This window comes from Stenella coeruleoalba, assembly GCF_951394435.1.
Source record: "Stenella coeruleoalba genome assembly, chromosome: 1".
Lineage (NCBI taxonomy): Eukaryota > Metazoa > Chordata > Mammalia > Artiodactyla > Delphinidae > Stenella > Stenella coeruleoalba.
Window position 1 is genome coordinate 116,652,527 of NC_137169.1, and position 21,207 is coordinate 116,673,733.

The 21,207-nt window shown below is 37.4% G+C and overlaps 1 protein-coding gene across 2 annotated transcripts in view; it reads left to right on the forward strand.

Moving 5' to 3' along the window:
- ATF6 (activating transcription factor 6) overlaps positions 1 to 21,207 on the forward strand; it is a 220,049-nt gene that overhangs the window by 68,751 nt on the left and 130,091 nt on the right. For both annotated transcript variants that reach the window (XM_079929376.1, XM_079929377.1), the window contains exons 10-12: positions 2,430 to 2,561; positions 15,497 to 15,610; positions 16,689 to 16,788. In XM_079929376.1, coding sequence (XP_079785502.1) covers positions 2,430 to 2,561; positions 15,497 to 15,610; positions 16,689 to 16,788 — 346 coding nt within the window. The remainder of the gene's footprint in view (positions 1 to 2,429; positions 2,562 to 15,496; positions 15,611 to 16,688; positions 16,789 to 21,207) is intronic.

Consider the following 21,207-nt stretch of genomic DNA (forward strand, 5'->3'; position numbering starts at 1 on the left):
TGAGAGGGAAGTGACCAAATATGCTGAAGGGACCTAAGACTGTACTCTAAAGAGGAACATATGGAAGAAACTAAAGCCTTGAAAAAGAAAGCCTGGAGTGAGGGGCGGGGGATGTTAGGTGTCTTTGGACATTGGAAGAAGGCTTGCTTAGACTTGTCTGAATAGCCGCAGAGTCCAGAACTAGTACCAAGACTGGTGGTACTAGTTAAAGCATTTCTAGTTAAAAAAAAAAAAAAAAAAAAAAGAGGACCCTATTAAAGTGAATCCCAGGGAGGGACAACCCAGAATTTGCTCCCCTCCCAAACACCGTTCCTTTCCAGGAGCTTTAGCTCAACACTGTCCAATGGAAATAAAGTGTGGGTGGGCCGCATACGCAATTCTTAAATAGTTAGGGTGATAGAGCTTCTTCTAGGGATTGGCGGGGTTGAGGGAGTACTTCCAGCAAACAGGAATGTTACTATGTGGATATTTCACTAATGCAATGGAGGGGTGGGCCAGTAGGGGGTGAATTAATTGAGATGCTGTAAACTGGCGGGAAAGTTCTTAACTTTGATTTTGTTTACTGCATACTTTCCTAAGTAAAATTTTTAGCATTACACTTGAAAGGATTAAAAAGTAAACATTTTTTAAAAACATAAATTTCAAAAAGAAAAAATATATTCTGCAGTTATCATCACATTCTTCATTTGGCTTCCCGACAAAATTGTTTTGTTCACTGCTTATCTCATGTTTTCTAAAATACTCACCAAACTAAGTTTTCCTGAGTTTACTTGGACATTCCATTAGACCTTTTACCTCGTTTGCAGAAGGGTTTATACTGTTTGTGACCACTCAGGTAAACACTCTGTCTGAAAAATACAATTGTAACAAAATGTAGCCTCAGTTGTAGCAAAATTAAATTTTATACAATGATCATAATTTGGTGATACACTTTTGAAGAGTTTGTAGTATGCCAGAGTGCCACAGCATACCTGTGAGAACCACTGGAAGGCAGTGATTCTGGAGGTAAAGAATTGAGGAGAATAGGGAACATAATAAGATATCAGAAAAAGAGTCTAGGGAGGTGTACCTGCTTTTTGCTTCCACCTAACATCCCTTTCCCCAAATTTGGAGGCAAATTACTAAACCCCAAAGAAATCCTTTTCTCTTAGAATCACAGGACCCTTAACTGTGACGTTCTCGTCAGCCTTATTTTCCTCCTCTACTTCATCCCTCTAAATAGAATCTGGTATCCCTTCTTTTGTGCTTTTCTAGGGAAATTCCCTTTGTGTTGAATTTCAAGAAGATTATGACTAGTGTAAGTTATATGTGTGGCATTGTAAAATTAAACACACACACAAGATATCTTATTGATGAGCCAAATTTCTAAGCCCTTGATTAATGAGCTAAAAGTGTTGGGACTTCCCTGCTGGCACAGTGGTTAGGAATCCGCCTGCCAATGCAAGGGACTCGGGTTTGAGCCCTGGTCCAGGAAGATTCCCACATGCCACGGAGCAACTAAGCCCGTGCGCCACAACTACTGAGCCTGTGCTCTAGAGCCCGCAAGCCGCAACTAGTGAGCCCACGTGCCATAACTACTGAAGCCTGTGCGCCTAGAGCCCGTGTTCCGCAACAAGAGAAGCCACGACAATGAGAAGCCTGTGCACCTTAACGAAGAGTAGCCCCCGCTCACCGCAACTAGAGAAAGCCCATGCACAGCAGCAAAGACCCAACACAGCCATAAATAAATGAATGAATGAATAAATAAAAGTGTTAAATAACTATTGCAGTATTTGATTGATATTGATATACATATGTTTGCCCCAAATACATGAAGAAGTAATTAGGGAGAGTGGGGAGAAAGAAGTAAGTAGGAAACTTTCATAGACATTTAAAAAAATTTCTGTTAGCTTTATTTGATAGCCTGCCTTCTGGGATTGTGAAAATCTAAAGAATTTGGCTGTTGATAGAAAAATTCCCATTTCATTTGAAGTATTTCCTCATTGAAAATAATCAGTTTGCAGCATCTAAGACTTCTTAGATGTTATTCCAGTTATTATCTGAGTTTAGAATTCGTTTATATGTACCTATTTCTACTTTTTATGTACGTGTTTCTACTTTTTTTAATATATATATATATATATACACACACACACACATAATTATAGTTTTTAAAGCATATAGAATACTGACTTTGTCTAAACAGGTTATAAATAAGGTACTTCTATACTTATAAAAATTATTTTCAAAATTATTTTTCATATATGTACAGGATGCCAAGCTAGGGATTTGACCATATCAGTAAGCTGTTTTGACTTGCTTCTATGCCTAGTATTCTTGCTGTGTGTATAGAGCTACAAAAGAATTTTGATTTGCTTCAGAGCTACACGTAGGATGCATATGTATGACATTTTTATTTCAATTATTTCTTAATATTTTAAAATTTTCAGTATGTTGGAACGAGATTCCAGGAGGATGAATCCTGGTGTGAACCCTACAAATCAAAGGAGGCATCTTCTAGGATTTTCTGCTAAAGAGGAGCAAGACACATCAGATGGTATCATCCAGAAAAACAGCTACAGGTTAGATTTACATCTAAATTGTTTATACACAATTTTAACTAGTAGAACAAATGAGTTACAAGGACATTCATTAAATTTACTCTTAAGATCAGTTCTAAGAATAAATATACTTTTTAAAAGCTGTCCCAGTTTCAGAATTCTTATAGAGATGTGACCTTAAAAATCTCAGTTTGTGTGCACTAATATACAAATTGAAACACATATAATATATACATATTATATTGTATATAATGTCTTTAATATAGTTATTTTATTGTCTATCATATGTTTATACATATAATGTATTTAATATTTGTTATTATATCATCTGTGATAGATATGATTTGGTGGAATGATATGGTTGAATCTGTTTGTAGTCATTAGGTAAAATCATTTATACTTGTTTATTGTGATTTTTGTTGAATCTCCTTCCCTTGTTATAATTTAATTCAGTCTTGGTAAATTTCCATATAGCTTCTCAATAGTAAAAGACTTAACTCTATGAAAATACAATTTCTCTGTTATGTCAACTAGAAGAAGGTTATAGTGGACTTTCTCAGACCTGTATACTTCTTGATAAACATTTCCCTGTGTTATTTGTAATTGTTATTACAGCCAAATGGAGCTAGGTCCTTGACTAACAAGGCAAAGGGAGGTCATAGTGTGGCAGCTGTGGCACAGAATAATGCTTGAAAATCATTAAAGATTTGTTTACTCTTAACTAAGGTTTTACAGGCCAAAGGCCATAGGGGAATCATTCTCCTGATTTTTACTTTGTTACACCCATACCATTTAATGAGATTATTACCATAGTCCTTCAGGCTTGTCTTCATTTAGTCTTCCTGGAAAAAATGCTAGTATTCATTTTTTTTTTTAGGAAGCTGCAGTGTGCAAAGTACTATGCTAAATGTGGCAGAGGATCCAAAGAATTATATGGTAGTGACTGTAATGCAACATAGAATGTGATAGATGCCATGATGTTGGAAAACCTAACATTTCCTGCCTTTTTTTTTTACATGCCCAAATTAGCCATGCTTCTGAAATACTGATCTTAGTGATCATATAAGAGTGTCCCTGAATATTGCTAGAGTTTAATAGAATTTTTAATTTACTAAATAATTTTTCCAAGTTTGCCCTACATGTCCTGTAATTTTGAGTTCTGTTGTTGTCTACGTGAGATCCAGCAAAGGTTACATTTTTAATAGCTAGTCTTTGGATGTGTGAGAGTTGAGACTGTGCCACTTAGGTTGTATAGCTTGTTGCTAAAAATGGAATGAGATTAGACACCAGAAATTACGGTTCAGGTAAGCTTGACAAGAATATTACTTATTTTGCACTAACTACAATAAATAGAAGCCTTCACTTATTATATGTCCATGTTAGAGTAAGGTAATATGGTGGTTCCCAGAAAGCACAGTACACTGATTGTACTAGTTCAAACTAGAGGTCTGGATGGCTTTTAGGCTGTAATTTATCAGCTTTCAAAGTAGTGCATGAAATGCAAGCCATCTCTCTGTCCCTGACCCCAGAGTCACCACTGCCTGTGCATAATCTGGGTTACTGGTCTTAGTAAAAAATGGATGTGATTATCGATTCTTGTAAAGGTTACGTGTAAGTCTCTTGAAATATCTAAGGTTATTATTGAGGCACTTGGGAGATTTAGGTGTTGGTCCATTATTTGATGTTCTTTCTTTTATTATTATAAATACTGAATAACAGATACGAGAAACATGTTTGTGAAACATTTGAAAGCACCGAGTATGAATTTGTTTTAAACTGAATTTTAGGTAGTTTATTTACACTCAGCCATGACATTTGTATTTATTTTTTTAATGCAGCTTATTTTATGTTATGTTTCATTTTTTAGGAGAGTTACGAGAACTGGTTCAAATAAAAAAGTAGATTCTTTTTATTTATATATATATTTTTTGCGGTACGCGGGCCTCTCTCTGTTGTGGTCTCTACCTTTGCGGAGCACAGGCTCGGGATGCGCAGGCTCTGCGGCCATGGCTCGTGGGCCCAGCCGCTTCGCGGCATGTGGGATCTTCCCGTACCGGGGCACGAACCCGTGTCCCCTGCATCGGCAGGTGGACTCTCAACCACTGCGCCACCAGGGAAGCCCAGGAGTAGATTCTTAATGTTGTAATTTATAATATTGCATTTGCCTTTTATTTAATAATTAACTGCATATATTTTTTCAGTCTTAGAAATGTGTGGTATATAAGTAATATGACCATATAGTTTGTCAACCAAACTGAGGCACTTATAAGAATGAAAGGTGGTGCTAGTAATATTTATGTCAGGACGTCAGGCATAAATCAGGACTGTTTTAGATAAAGGGAAAAGGATGGTCACGCTACACATAAGGCATCAGCCAGAACCTGTAGTCCAGGAATTCTCAGTAACTCTAGCTCCTTAATACTGTCCTTCACTTTAGTGATTTATTTGTTGAAATTTTTTCTATTGGTATGGAATGGTTTGCAGGCAGCCTAGAACCCTGACCATCTCAGGACTAGTGTGGATCTATTCGCCTCCAGATTGCATGTTGGCTTAGGTTCTCCCTTTTCTTTCCCCTTCAACTCTACCTAGTCCCTTTCCTGGTATTTTTCCTATCAGATTTTTTTTTCTTTTCCAAAGAATATTTTTGGCTGGTAGAACAAAGCCAGTCAGCACAGATGTGCGGAAATCATTACTAGAGTTTATCACATGGAAATAAAATTATAAATCAGAATTATATTTTCAATAGTAGTTTTAGACTTTGCTGATGGACTTAAGCATTTGTATTTTAGGCCTGATTTTTTTTTTTTTTTTTTTTTGCGGTACGCCTCTCACTGCTGTGGCCTCTCCCTGCTGTGGCCTCTCCCGTTGCGGAGCACAGGCTCTGGACGTGCAGGCTCAGCGACCATGGCTCATGGGCCCAGTCGCTCCACGGCATGTGGGATCTTCCCGGACCGGGGCACGAACCCGTGTCCCCTGCATCGGCATGTGGACTCTCAACCACTGCGCCACCAGGGAAGCCCAGGCCTGATTTTTAAAATAACAAATATGTGACAGATCTTTGTTCTTGACAGTTTTTTTTTTTTTTTTTTTTTTTTTTTTTAGTGTGGCAAACAGCCTTTTCTTATAAGCATTCAGAATTTACCAAGTGCAAGGCAGAGGTTTTTTTTCTTCTCCCTCAGCAGCTAGTTTAGGCTGATTTCCTTTTGTGTGTGCAGTCATTACTTATGTACCACCATCTCTGTTTTATTTCAAATAACCCTAACAGGCAGAAGAAAGGACATCAAGAATGTTTCTGGTGCAACCTGTAGGGAAGAATCATCTATATACCCTCAGCTGTTGCTTTTTTCCCCTTGTATGTGGCATACATAGAAGTCTCTGACTTTTATCTTGAAGTTAGTTTTCCACTCTACCAAAATTATTTTTGTCAAGGGGGCCAGTGAATTCAGCACTGTCAAATTCAGTGAAAACTTGTTTTCATCTCACTCGACCTTTTCTCAGCACTTGGCTGTGTAGATCACTCCTCCTTGAAGCATTCTCCTTTTGTATTGCTACATTTTTAGTTTCCTCTTTTTTCATTGGCTCTGTTTCATCTTTGTAGGCTCCTCCGCTATCCAGATCTTAAGGCTTGGAACTGTGAACTTTTTTGTCTTCTTTCTGCCATAATTTAGCACACAATCCATTTCTATATATCCTGATGACTCTTGAATTTATGTTTCCCGTCCAGACTTCTGAGTCTCCAGAGTCATATATCCAGTAGTTTCCTTGAATTCTCTTTTAACATTTCAAACTTAACACCTGCACAGTGAAACTCGAGGTCCTTCTCCATATTCTGTTTCCACCCACTTGTCTACAATAGGCTTTTTTTTTCTGTTTTTTTTAACATCTTTATTGGAGTATAATTGCTTTACAATGGTGTGTTAGTTTCTGCTTTATAGCAAAGTGAATCAGCTATACATATATCCCCATATCTCTTCCCTCTTGCGTCTTCCTCCCTCCCACCCTCCCTATCCCACCCCTCTAGGTGGTCACAGAACACCAAGCTGATCTCCCTGTGCTATGTGTCTGCTTCCCTCTAGCTATTTGTTTTACACTTGGTAGTGTACATATGTCCATGCCACTCTCACTTCATCCCAGCTTACCCTTCCCCCTCCCGGTGTCCTCAACTCGTTCTCTACATCTGCGTCTCTATTCCTGACCGGCCCCTAGGTTCTTCATGACCATTTAAAATTTTTTTTTTAGATTCCATATATATGTGTTAGCATACAGTATTTAATTTTCTCTTTCTGACTTACTTCACTCTGTATGACAGTCTCTAGGTCCATCCACCTCACTACAAATAACTCAATTTCATTTCTTTTTATGGCTGAGTGATATTCCACTGGATATATATGCCACATCTTCTTTACCCATTCATCTGTCAGTGGACACTTAGGTTGCTTCCATGTCCTGGCTTTTGTAAATAGAGCTGCAGTGAACATTGTGGTGCATGACTCTTTTTGAATTATGGTTTTCTCAGGGTATATGCCCATTAGTGGGATTGCTGGGTCGTCTGGTAGTTCTATTTAAAATTTTTTAAGGAACCTCCATACTATTCTCCATAGTGGCTGTATCAATTTACATTCCCACCAACAGTGCAAGAGGGTTCCCTTTTTTCCACACCCTTTCCAGCATTTCTTGTTTGTAGATTTTTTGATGATGGCCATTCTGACTGGTGTGAGGTGATACCTCATTGTAGCTTTGATTTGCATTTCTCTAATGATTAATGATGTTGAGCATCCTTTCATGTGTTTGTTGGCAATCCGTGTATCTTCCTTGGAGAAATGTCTATTTAGGTCTTCTGCCCATTTTTGGATTGGGTTGTTTGTTTTTTTCATATTGAGCTGCATGAGCTGCTTGTAAATTTTGGAGATTAATCCTTTGTCAGTTGCTTCATTTGCAAATGTTTTCTCCCATTCTAAGGGTTGTCTTTTTTTCTTGATTATGGCTTCCTTTGCTGTGCAAAAGCTTTGAAGTTTCATTAGGTCCCATTGGTTTATTTTTGTTTTTATTTCCATTTCTCTAGGAGGTGGGTCAAAAAGGATCTTGCTGTGATTTATGTCATAGAGTGTTCTGCCTTTTGTTTTTTAATAATTTTTATTTTTTTTACCTTTTTTTAAAAAATTTTTTTACAGCTTTATTGGAGTATAATTGCTTTACAATGGTGTGCTAGTTTCTGCTTTATAACAAAGTGAATCAGTTATACATATACATATGTTCCCATATCTCTTCCCTCTTGCGTCTCCCTCCCTCCCACCCTCCCTATCCCACCCCTCTAGGTGGTCACAAAGCACCGAGCTGATCTCCCTGTACTATGTGGCTGCTTCCCACTAGCTATCGGTTTTACATTTGGTAGTGTATATATGTCCATGCCACTCTCTCGCTTTGTCACAGCTTACCCTTCCCCCTCCCCATATCCTCAAGTCCATTCTCTAGTAGGTCTGTGTCTTTATTCCTGTCTTACCCCTAGGTTCTTCATGACATTTTTTTTTCTTAAATTCCATATATATGTGTTAGCATATGGTATTTGTCTTTCTCTTTCTGACTTACTTCACTCTGTATGACAGACTCTAGTTCCATCCACCTCATTACAAATAGCTCAATTTCGTTTCTTTTTATGGCTGAGTAATATTCCATTGTATATATGTGCCACATCTTCTTTATCCATTCATCCGATGATGGACACTTAGGTTGTTTATCTCCTGGATATGGTAAATAGAGCTGCAATGAACATTTTGGTACATGACTCTTTTTGAATTATGGTTTTCTCAAGGTATATGCCCAGTAGTGGGATTGCTGGGTCGTATGGTAGTTCTATTTGTAGATTTTTTTTTTTTAACATCTTTATTGGAGTATAATTGCTTAGCAATGGTGTGTTAGTTTCTGCTTTATAACAAAGTGAATCAGTTATACATATACATATGTTCCCATATCTCTTCCCTCTTGCATCTTCCTCCCTTCCACCCTCCCTATCCCACCCCTCCAGGCAGTCACAAAGCACTGAGCTGATCACCCTGTGCTATGTGGCTGCTTCCCACTAGGTATCTACCTTACGTTTGGTAGTGTATATATGTCCATGCCTCTCTCTCGCTTTGTCACAGCTTACCCTTCCCCCTCCCCATAGCCTCAAGTCCATTCTCCAGTAGGTCTGTGTATTTATTCCTGTCTTACTCCTAGGTTCTTCATGACATTTTTTTTCTTAAATTCCATATATATGTGTTAGCATATGGTATTTGTCTTTCTCTTTCTGACTTACTTCACTCTGTGTGACAGACTCTAGGTCTATCCACCTCATTACAAATAGCTCAATTTCGTTTCTTTTTATGGCTGAGTAATATTCCATTGTATATATGTGCCACATCTTCTTTATCCATTCATCCGATGATGGACACTTAGGTTGTTTCCATCTCCGGGCTATTGTAAATAGAGCTGCAATGAACATTTTGGTACATGACTCTTTTTGAATTATGGTTTTCTCAGGGTATATGCCTAGTAGTGGGATTGCTGGGTCATATGGTAGTTCTATTTGTAGTTTTTTAAGGACCCTCCATACTGTTCTCCATAGTGGCTGTACCAATTCACATTCCCACCAGCAGTGCAAGAGTATTCCCTTTTCTCCACACCCTCTCCAGCATTTATTGTTTCTAAATTTTTTGATGATGGCCATTCTGACTGGTGTGAGATGATATCTCATTTTAGTTTTGATTTGCATTTCTCTAATGATTAATGATGTTGAGCATTCTTTCATGTGTTTGTTGGCAGTCTGTATATCTTCTTTGGAGAAATGTCTATTTAGGTCTTCTGCCCATTTTTGGATTGGGTTGTTTGTTTTTTTGTTATTGAGCTGCATGAGCTGCTTGTAAATTTTGGAGATTAATCTTTCGTCAGTTGCTTCATTTGCAAATATTTTCTCCTATTCTAAGGGTTGTCTTTTGGTCTTGTTTATGGTTTCCTTTGCTGTGCAAAAGCTTTGAAGTTTCATTAGGTCCCATTTGTTTATTTTTGTTTTTATTTCCATTTCTCTGGGAGGTGGATCAAAAAGGATCTTGCTGTGATTTATGTCATAGAGTGTTCTGCCTATGTTTTCCTCTAAGAGTTTGATAGTTTCTGGCCTTACATTTAGGTCTTTAATCCATTTTGAGCTTATTTTTGTGTATGGTGTTAGGGAGTGTTCTTATTTCATTCTTTTGTAGCTGTCCTGTTATCCCAGCACCACTTATTGAAGACACTGTCTTTTCTCCACTGTATATTCTTGCCTCCTTTATAAAAAATAAGGTGACCATATGTGCATGGGTTTATCTCTGGGCTTTATGGCCTGTTCCATTGATATATATTTCTGTTTTTGTGCCAGTACCATACTGTCTTGATTACTGTACCTTTGTAGTATAGTCTGAAGTCTGGGAGCCTGTTTCCTCCAGCTCCATTTTTCTTTCTCAAGATTGCCTTGGCTATTCGGGGTCTTTTGTGTTTCCATACAAATTGTGAAATTTTTTGTTCTAGTTCTGTGAAAAATGCCAATGGTAGTTTGATAGGGATTACATTGAATCTGTAGATTGCTTTGGGTAGTATTGTCATTTTCACAATGTTGATTCTTCCAATCCAAGAACTTGGTATATCTCTCCATCTGTTAGTATCATCTTTAATTTCTTTCACCAGTGTCTTATAGTTGTCTGCATACAGGTGTTTTGTCTCCTTAGGTAGGTTTATTCCTAGGTATTTTATTCTTTTTGTTGCAGTGGTAAATGGGAGTGTTTCCTTAATTTCTCTTTCAGATTTTTTATCATTAGTGTATAGGAATGCCAGAGATTTCTGTGCATTAATTTTGTATCCTGGTACCTTACCAAATTCATTGATTAGCTCTAGTAGTCTTCTGGTAGCATCTTTAGGATTTTCTGTGTATAGTATCACATCATCTGCAAAGAGTTACAGCTTTACTTCTTTTTTTCTGATTTGGATTCCTTTTATTTCTTTTTCTTCTCTGATTGCTGTGGCTAAAAGTTCCAAAACTATGTTAAATAATACTGATGAGAGTGGACACTCTTGTCTTGTTCCTGATCTTAGGGGAAATGGTTTCAGTTTTTCACCATTGAGAACGATGTTGGCTGTGGGTTTGTCATATATGGCCTTTATTATGTTGAGGAAAGTTCCCTCTGTGCCTACTTTCTGGAGGGTTTTTATCATAGATGGGTTTTGAATTTTGTTGAAAGCTTTTTCTGCATCTATTGAGATGATCATATGGTTTTTCTCCTTCAGTTTGTTAATATGGTTTATCACATTGATTGATATGCATATATTAAAGAATCCTTGCATTCCTGGGATAACCCCACTTGATGTGTATGATCCTTTTATTTTATTTTTTTATTTCTTTTAACACCTTTATTGGAGTATAATTGCTTTACAATGGTGTGTTATTTTCTGCTTTATAACAAAGTGAATCAGCTATACATATACATTTATCCCCGTATCTATTCCCTCTTGTGTCTCTCTCCCTCCCACCCTACCTATCCCACTCCTCTAGGTGGTCACAAAGCACCAAGCTGATCTCCCTGTGCTATGCGGCTGCTTCCCACTAGCTATCTATTTTACATTTGGTAGTGTTTATATTTCCATGCCATTCTCCTACTTTGTCCCAGCTTACCCTTCCCACTCCCCATGTCCACAAGTCCATTCTCTTGTAGGTATGAGTCTTTATTCCCATCCTGCCCCTAGGTTCTTCATGACCATTTTTAAAAAATTTTAGATTCCATATATATGTGTTAACATATGGTATTTGTTTTTATCTTTCTTACTTACTTCACTTTGTATGACAGACTCTAGGTCCATCCACCTCAGTACAAATAACTCAATTTTGTTTCTTTTTATGGCTGAGTAATATTCCATTGTATATATATACTACATCTTCTTTATCCATTCATCTGTCGATGGACACTTAGGTGGCTTCCATGTCCTGGCTATTGTAAATAGAGCTTCAATGAACATTGTGGTACATGACTCTTTTTGAATTATGTTTTTCTCGTTTCCTTATGTATTGAGGTGTTTCTTTATTGGGTGCATAAATATTTACAATTCTTATATCTTCTTCTTGGATTGATCCCTTGATCATTATGTAGTATTCTTGTTTGTCTCTTGTAATAGTCTTTATTTTAAAGTCTATTTTGTCTGATATGATAATTGCTACTCCAGGTTTCTTTTGATTTCCATTTGCTGGAATATCTTTTTCCATCCCCCTCACTTTCAGTCTGTATGTGTCCCTAGGTCTGAAGTGGGTCTTTTGTAGACACTATATATATGGGTCTTGTTTTTGTATCCATTCAGCCAGTCTGTGTCTTTTGGTGGGAGCATTTAATCCATTTACATTTAAAGTAGTCATCAATATGTATGTTCCTATTCGCATTTTCTTAATTGTTTTGGGTTTGTTATTATAGGTCTTTTCCTTCTCTTGTGTTTCCTGCCTAGAGAAGTTCCTTTAGCATTTGTTGTAAAGCTGGTTTGGTGGTGCTGAATTCTCTTAGCTTTTGCTTGTCTGTAAAGATTTTAATTTCTCCGTTGAATCTGAATGAGGTCCTTGCTGGGTAGAGTAGGCTTTGTTGTAGGTTTTTCCCTTTCATCACTTTCAGTATGTCTTGCCACTCCCTTCTGGCTTGCAGAGTTTCTGCTGAACGATCAGCTGTTAACCTTATGGGGATTCCCTTGTATGTTATTTGTTCTTTTTCCCTGCTGCTTTTAATATGTTTTCTTTGTATTTTTGATAGTTTGATTAATGTGTGTCTTGGTGTGTTTCTCCTTGGATTTATCCTGTATGGGACTCTGTGTGCTTCCTGGACTTGATTAACTATTTCCTTTCCCATTTTAGGGAAGTTTTCACCTATAATCTCTTCAAATATTTTCTCAGTCCTTTTCTTTTTCTGTTCTTTTTCTGGGACCCCTATAATTCAAATGTTGGTGAGTTTAATATTGTCCCAGAGGTCTCTGAGACTGTCCTCAATTCTTCTCATTCTTTTTTCTTTATTCTGATCTGCAGTAGTTATTTCCACTATTTTATCTTCCAGGTCACTTATCTGTTCTTCTGCCTCAGTTATTGTGCTATTGATTCCTTCTAGAGAATTTTAAATTTCATTTATTGTGGTGTTTGTCATTGTTTGTTTGCTCTTTAGTTCTTCTAGGTCCTTGTTAAATGTTTCTTGTATTTTCTCCATTCTGTTTCCAAGATTTTGGTTCATCTTTACTATCATTACTCTGAAATCTTTTTCAGGTAGACTGCCTATTTCCTTTTCATTTGTTTGGTCTGGTGGGTTTTTACCTTGCTCCTTCATCTGCTGTTTGTTTCTCTGTCTTCTCATTTTGCTTAATTTACTGTGTTTGGGGTCTCCTTTTCGCAGCCTGCAGGTTCGTAGTTCCCATTGTTTTTGGTGTCTGCCCCCAGTGGCTAAGGTTGGTTCAGTGGGTTGTGTAGGCTTCCGGGTGGAGGGTACTGGTGCCTGTGTTCTGGTGGATGAGGCTGGATCTTGTCTTTCTGGTGGACAAGACCGTGTTTGGTGGTGTGTTTTGTGGTGTCTGTGACCTTATTATGATTTTAGGCAGCCTCTCTGATAATGCATGGGGTTGTGTTCCTGTCTTGCTAGTTGTTTGGCATAGGGTGTCCAGCACTCTAGCTTGCTGGTTGTAGAGTGGAGCTGGGTCTTAGCATTGAGATGGAGATCTCTGGGAAAGCTTTTGCCATTTGAAATTTCGTGGAGCTGGGACGTCTCTTGTGGACCAGTGTCCTGAACTCAGCTCTCCCACCTCAGAGGCACAGGCCTGACACCTGGCCGGAGCACCAAGACCCTGTCAGCCACATGGCTCCACAAGGATCCTGAGGGAGGCAGGCCCTTATCAGCTCAGGTGGAAACAGTGAAACTGGGTCAATCAAGCCTTGCGGTTTAGACACTGTACTGACAGAGGCAACCATGCACGTGGGAGCAGCGCCATGTTCCCTCATCTCTGAGAGGACCGCTTCACCACTCGCGCACCAGACAACCCAGGATAAAATGGTTACAACAGGCTTCTTTATTTCTGTTTCTCAAGTCAGAAACCCTGGTTCCTCCCTTTCAACATGTGCTGTTGATGTTCTTTCCAAATATATCTTGAATTGGTTCATTCTTCTTCATCTTCATTGCCACCACCTTAGTCCATAGTATCTTCATCTCTTGCCCAGATTGCTATAGATCTCTCCTAACTGGTCTCCCAGCTTCCCCTTTTGCCTCTATCAAAACTGTTTTTGGTAACAATGGCAAGGCATAAATGTAAATTAAAATATATCACTTCTCTACTTAATACCCTTTTGTGGCTTCTTATTAAATTTAGTAATTCCTTATCATAATCTGGTCTCTGTCTTTCCAACCTCATCTTGTGCCTCCCTCACTTGCTTACAACTCTTCAGCTGATGAGTAGTTTTCCTTAAGTTCCTTAAATCCTCCCTTGTCCCACCTGCCTCTGTCTAGAACGCTCTTACCCCAGTTTCTATAGGGCTGGCTTCCTCTCATCTTTTATGCCTTGTCTTAAATACCATCTCCTTTTCAGACCATTTTATCTAAAGTAGGCATTGTTGTTGGTTTTCTATTTCAACCATATGCTTATTTCTTTCATAGCTCTTACCACAGTTTGGATTTATTTTATGTGTTTGTTTTCTTGTATTTGGTCCATCTTCCCCACTAAGGTCTTTGAGGATGGAGACTTCATTTCCCTTGTTCCCTATTGGAATTCCAGCACCTAGCACAGTACCTGGCACACAGTTGGTATTCAGTAAATATTTGTTGATTGAATTAATGAAAAGTACAAATCTAGCTGTGTCCAATTTTGTGCTTATAGTTTTTCTTTTTAGATTTTAATATATCCAGTTTTCTAAATCCAGAATATTGTATATAAAGAAATTCAAGATAGAGCTAAGATTTCTTAGTGAGAAAGGTTAAAATAGCCGACTGAAGGGAATAAATAACAATAATGCCCTCAGCTCAGATTCTAATTTTCAACTCAGATTTTGCTCCCTACATCACATCCTGGATATGAATTTGCATGATATAGATCACTGTGATGATTAGGAAAGTATATTTTTTGAAGTTAATAGAATAACTGGTTAATGTCACTCTGTTGTTTTATTAGGGATTCTAAAATTTATATTTAGCTTTTCAAGGCTTTTACTTTTCTCCTACCAAGTATTTTATGCTTTCCCTTACCCCTACCACACACACTGTTTTAAGGAGACTATTCAGTTCTGTTATCACAGAGATGAGAATGACCACAAAACTTCAGTCCTGGTTAATAATACTTTCCTATCAATTGTAAGTCTTTCCTATCAATCGGTGGGTCTTTCCCCCAATTTCCCCTCTTACTTTGTCACCACCTCTGTTCCAGCAGCACTGTGTATGCCTTGAGCTCATTGAAGATATGAGCCATGTGTTATCATTGTATCCCTAGTTTCAGGTACGTAATAATTGAGCAATAAATGTGAACTACCATGATAATCTCTGTAGAAAATTGGAAAATGAAATTTGTGCTGTGTGGTCTATACTTCCCTCCTTTTTAAATTACATTCACTTCTTTCTTGCAGTATGTTCTATTTACAATATTAAAAACTTTTTTTGTTGAAGTATAGTTGATTTACAATGTTGAGTTAATTTCTCCCGTACAGCAGAGTGATTCCATTTTATGTGTATACACACACACACACACACACACACAGACGCATTGTTTTTCATATTCTTTTCCATTATGGTTTATCAGGATATTGACTATAGTTCTCTGTGCTATACAGTAGGACTTCGTTGTTTATACAGTATTTTTATTTCCATGAAATCTTAATACTAGCAATGACTTTCTTATAGCAATCTTCGTCTTAGGAATTTAAGACAGAAGGTAACACATTTTGTAAATCTGTTTTTCAGATATGACCATTCTGTTTCAAATGACAAAGCCCTGATGGTGCTAACTGAAAAACCACTACTCTATATTCCTCCACCTCCCTGTCAGCCCCTGATTAACACAACAGAATCTCTCAGGTGAGTGTTTTCAGTTGTTGCAGATATATCTGAGTGGGTTCCTGTGTTTAGCTTTGGAACCTAGAAAAGTATTTGTTCAAATTAACCAAGTGGTTGAGAAAACTATGAATTATTTATTGAATAACCGTAGGCGTATCAATTGTTGTCCAGTTTCCCCAGCAACCTGATAGAGATGGTGATGGGTCTATTTCATGTGATGGTATTGGGGTTGTATACTTAAATATGTCTTATTTGAAAACTGAAGAATGAAATTAATATAAAAATTCAGGGTAAGTGTTAGACTCGCAGTGGTAACATTCATAGTGGAAAGTACTTTTTTCTTCAAATTAGGAAGATAATAATTTGAAGATATGTGATTCTGGAGTCATTTTCACGTTAGTGTACTTTTCTTTATCTACTTTTCCCTTGAATTTTTTCCTGTGATTTTGGATCCTATCTTTGAACCTCAAAAACTGCTTCAGTTTTTTTGTGATACATAGTAATCAACTATATTTAAGTAAGTATAGTCTGACATCTTCACAACTGCTCTAAAGAGTAAGCAAAATAAAGGGAAGTTATATTTGAACTGGCTTTTTTTTTTTTTTAATTTCCAGTGTTGGAAAATTTGGATTATAGTACCTTGAAATTTCTCCTCCTGAGCAGTTGATTCATTCTTTTTCTACTCCCCAAAAAAGCATTATTTTCAAAGGCTTTAATGAATCCATTTGTTGTTAGGAGTCCTATGACTTGTTTTGTGCTCTCCAGTGTCTCCAGTATTTGTGTGTACATAGTCCAAGAGCAGAAACAGGAAATACTATTTTGTGGAAAAACCTTTGCATCCAATATTGATGTTTGCCAGGTATTTAGCTCTAATTTTCTTTGAATTTTGAACTCATGATTGAGGAGGCTACCATATAAAAATGCATGTCATTAAAGATAACATTAAGTGTCTCAGCTTTCTCAAATCAAAAAAGAATATTGAACCATTAGGCACTTGGAATGCTCTTTAGAACCTCAGAATATGATTAAATTCATTTCCAACCAAAGGTGAGACATCTGTTTCTATGAAATATGTTTAACTAATTAAGCTATTTTATAGGTTAAATCATGAACTTCGAGGGTGGGTTCATAGACACGAAGTGGAAAGGACCAAGTCGAGAAGAACGACAAATAATCAACAGAAAACCCGTATTCTTCAGGTTTGTTTCTGCTTGTCTTTGAACAATAGTTGGCATATTTGTTAGAAGGCTTCCTGTAGATGTGTTGCTCTCTTCTTTGGAACATTTGGGAAGCTTGAACTTTAGCCACTTCCCACTACCTCCTGCTGCTACTGAAGCAGGTGTCACTGCCATTGAAACCCTCCTCCCAGGTTTCACAGCACTCATTTAGGTTTTATAGCACTAGTATTTCCTGCTCAGACATAGTGCTGTTTCCTGCTCTCTCCCTCAAATTTGCTTTCAAGCCAGGGGTTTTATGCATGGACATCTGTATGACATGTTTTTGGCACAAATAATATAATAAATGATATTGTTTATCTCCTCTGTTCTTAGAGCTTTTCAAATGTAAGACAGCTTAGAAGTGAAGGCACATCTCCGTGGAGGGCATTTTTGTACTTAGACTTGTAGCACTACAGGTTAATGACAGCTCTTATTTAGAACCTATTAAACTGGGCTTCTATCTTAATATTGTTTACCACAAAGCACCATTTATAGTCTTTCTGTCATTCAACTATTTATTACTACTTCTGAAGCACTTAGACTGACACATTGCATTCTCCCAGCAAATGTTACCTGTGGTAGTAATAATGAGCCAGGTACTGTTCTCGACCCTGGGAATACAGTAGAGGGTATGATAAAATCCCTGCCTTCATGGAACTTACATTCTAATGGGAAAGATAAACAATAAACACGTAAAGTGAAATAAGTCATACAAAAAAAGACAAATACCGTATGATCTCATTTACATGTGGAATCTTGAAAAAATACCCAACAAACTCATGGATACAGAGAACAGATTGTGGTTGCCAGAGGTGGTGGGTGGAGGGTACAGACTTCCAGTTATGAAATAAAGAAGTCATGAGGATGTAGTTTACTGCATGATAACCATAGTTAATAATACTGTAGTGTATATTTGAAAGTTGCTAAGAGAGTAGATCTTTAAAGTTCTCATCATGAGGGAAAAAATTAAAAAATAAATAAACAAGTAAATAAATAAATATACTAAAAATTAGAAGTTCTCTAAAGAAAAAGCAGGGTTGGAAGTTAGAGTTTGAATGGAGAGGTGAGTGGCTATTTTAGATTGGGTGGTTAGAGAAGCCTTCTCTAAAGAGATACCACTTGAGTAAGGTATTGTCAAGGTAGTTATTACCAGCTGTTATAACATTTAGCCTCAAAATCTCAGTAGTTTAATGGAATAAAAATTTGTTTCTCACCCAGAGTTTGAGGTAGCTCTCTAGAATGGGTTTCCTCCAAGCAGTGACTAAGGAATCCAGGTTCTTCCACATTGTAGCCCAGCAACTTGAAATCCTTTGCTTTTAGCTTTGGGTGTTGGGGAAGAAAGTTTGGAAGATTATGCAGCATGTTTTAGGGATCAGGCCTGGACTTTAGTCAATGTTCAGTTGACTAAAACTCTGTCACTTTTCCCAGCCTCCCTTGCAGAAGGTTAGGCAGATGTAGTCTTCCTATGTGCTTGGGATGAAGAAGGGGTTTGGTGAGAACATAGCTTTTGCCATAGGCAGAAAATGAAGGACAAAATGTAAAGGTCTAGGAGAAAATCTGGAGAAACAGCTTTTAGACCAAGGGAATAGAAAGTATAGAGACCCTCAGGAGGAAACAGTTTGCATATTTGAGGAACATCAAGAAGTTGAGTAAGGCTGGATTACAATGACTAAGGGGAGAGTAGCCAAAGATGATGTCAGAAAGACAGAGGAGGCTAAATCATATCAAATCTCATATGCAATGGTGAGAACTTAGGTTTTCATCCTAGGTGCGAGAGGACAGCATTGAGAGGTTTGAGCAAGGCTGTGACTTGATCTGATTTATATTTTTAAAAGATTGCTCTAACTGCTACCCCAGGTAGAACACAGCAGGGAACATGAGTGGATGTAGGGAGACCAGTTAAGCCATTTCAGTAGTGTAGGTGGGAGATCATTGTGGGCCATACTAGAGTGGTAAATTTGAAGGTGGAGGAAAGTACTTGAATGCCAAATATATTTTGAAAGTATAGATGATGAAATTGCTATTGTAAAATAAAAAGGAAACAGTGGTAATTCCTATGCTATAGCTGCTGGATGAATGATGATGCCATTTACTGAGACTGAGAGTAGGGAAGGAGGAGTTGGAGGCAAGAAAAAAGAGTTTTAGATATATTAAGTTTGAGATGGCTATTAGACATTCAAGTGGAGAAGTCAGGTGGCTACTCAGATATCCAGGTCTGGAGTATAGGGGAGAGGTTGAGACTGGAAGTTTAATTTGGGATGATATCACCTAGAGAGAAGGTAAAAAGAAGAGAAAAGAGGTAAGGAACTGAACCCTGGAACAACGTCAACATTAGAGGTTAAAAGACAAGGAAAAATCAGCACTTGAGAAGGAAGAGGAGTGGCTGGCCAGTAGAATAGGAAAAAATGTAGGATAGTTGTATCCAAAAACCCAAGCAAAGAAAGTTTTTAAGGAAGAGGATGTGATTTACTGTTACAGAGGTTAAGAGGTGTTGATTAAGATGAGGACTGGGAAATTACCATTGGATTTGATTATTAGAACTTGTTAATGACTTTGATGAAGGTTGTCTCATTGGAGTGGTGATGACAAAAGTCTGAGCGATGTGGGTTCAGGAAGTAAAAATAAAATGAGGAAATAGAGAAAATTATTTCAGGATGATCCCCATTAATGGAAACAGAGAAATGGAGTAGCTGTAAGAATCAAGGAAGAGGTTTTATTTTGGGATGGGATATGTTTCACCAGGTTTACCTGTTTATCTACTAATGGAAACTCCTAAGCTATTTGATTATTTGGAGACTAATTGGAAGCAGCACATGATAGGTTCCTAAGTACATTAAAAGTATATTGAGAAACATGGACTTTTAACCATTAAGGGACTGTTTTCAACTATAAAATAATGAGGGTTAGTCTAAATGAGCTTAAGCTCTGACATTTGAGATTCCATGATTATCCAGTATGTGTTTCTCTGGGCCTCTCAGGCACTTTTTGTTCACCTGTTATGGCATCTTTATTGGTTGTTAGTACATCATTACTAATGTCACAGTTACCTCAGAGTCCCAAAGCTGTTTACTGACGTTGGAATACAGTGTCCAGTCTGCCAAAGCCTACACGTTAGCTGCCTCCGTGGCTGGAGGAAAAATGGACTCTGTTTCCCTTCTGCTTTCCAAATCTGGTGCAAGTATATGTTATTTGTAGAAGCTAAATTATGTCTAGACCCTGATAGCAAAAAAGTTTGGGTAATATAGTTTTCAGGCTTTCATCCCTTGTTACACAGGGGAAGAGCAAAAAGGGGGCAGGAAGAGGTAATTGCCAGTAGAGAATTCCACACAGCTGGTAAAATGGGCTTTATGAAAAATTAGATGAAAATTATTGGCCTAAATGAGTTTTTTGCCTTATCTTTTGACATATTAAATTAAGAAGTCATAAAAATTCTAAATGTATAGGCTCCAAGTAACAAAGTTTCAAAAACATAATGCAAAAAAGTGACAGAACTAAAGGGAAAAACAGATAAATCTGCAACATAATTGGAGATTTTAATATCTTTCTCATTTCTATGTAAATGTCTGTCTCACTTTTTTTTGCCGATTGTGACCTTTTGCTAAATCCACATAGCTAAAAATGCTGAAGTTCATAGCCAAGTTTTCAGAAGTCCCTTTGTTTATTGGTGTAAATCTTAGATAGGTAAATGGCATATCAATTGCTGTTTGCCTGATGTCTCTGTAACTCAGCTTTCCTTAAATCCTACCCACTCATTTCTGAGCCTAGAGAATGAAGTCTGGCTTCTTTCAGACTTCTCTGCTAATTTCATGTGTGCCAAAGTAGCAAAATCATTTAAAATTCACCAGTTATTTAATGTTTATTTTAAATTTTATATTTATCCACTAGCTGTAGTTTAATTTTGGCTTGATTTACTACTTACTTTATAAGCATATCAATAAATACAGTACTTTATTATTTAAATGTATTTGTTTTTCCTTTCATTTTATCTGTGCTTTTTATTTTTGTTTAACACATTTTTAAACTTACTATATGTAAGCCTGACATTAGATTTTCGTAAAATTAGACCCTTGACTTGTTACAGAGCCAGAAATTGGAAGCCCTCTATTCATCCCTGCATATTGGTTCCATCTACCACCAAACAAAATTGTTCCCTCTTCTCTTCCCATAACCCTTTGTATATTCTTCTATTTTAGCATCACATTATATCATTTCTACATATCTGTCTTCCCAGTTAAACTGCAAGCTTCTAGAGGGCAAAAGTCAAATGTTAAATTCTGTAGCACCAGTACATGTAGTAGGCACTCTATGAAAGTTTGATTGCTGAAGGAAGGATGGATGGATATAGTAATGAACAAATGCTAGTAATCTTAAGATTAAACAGTTATTCAAGTCACTGTTCGA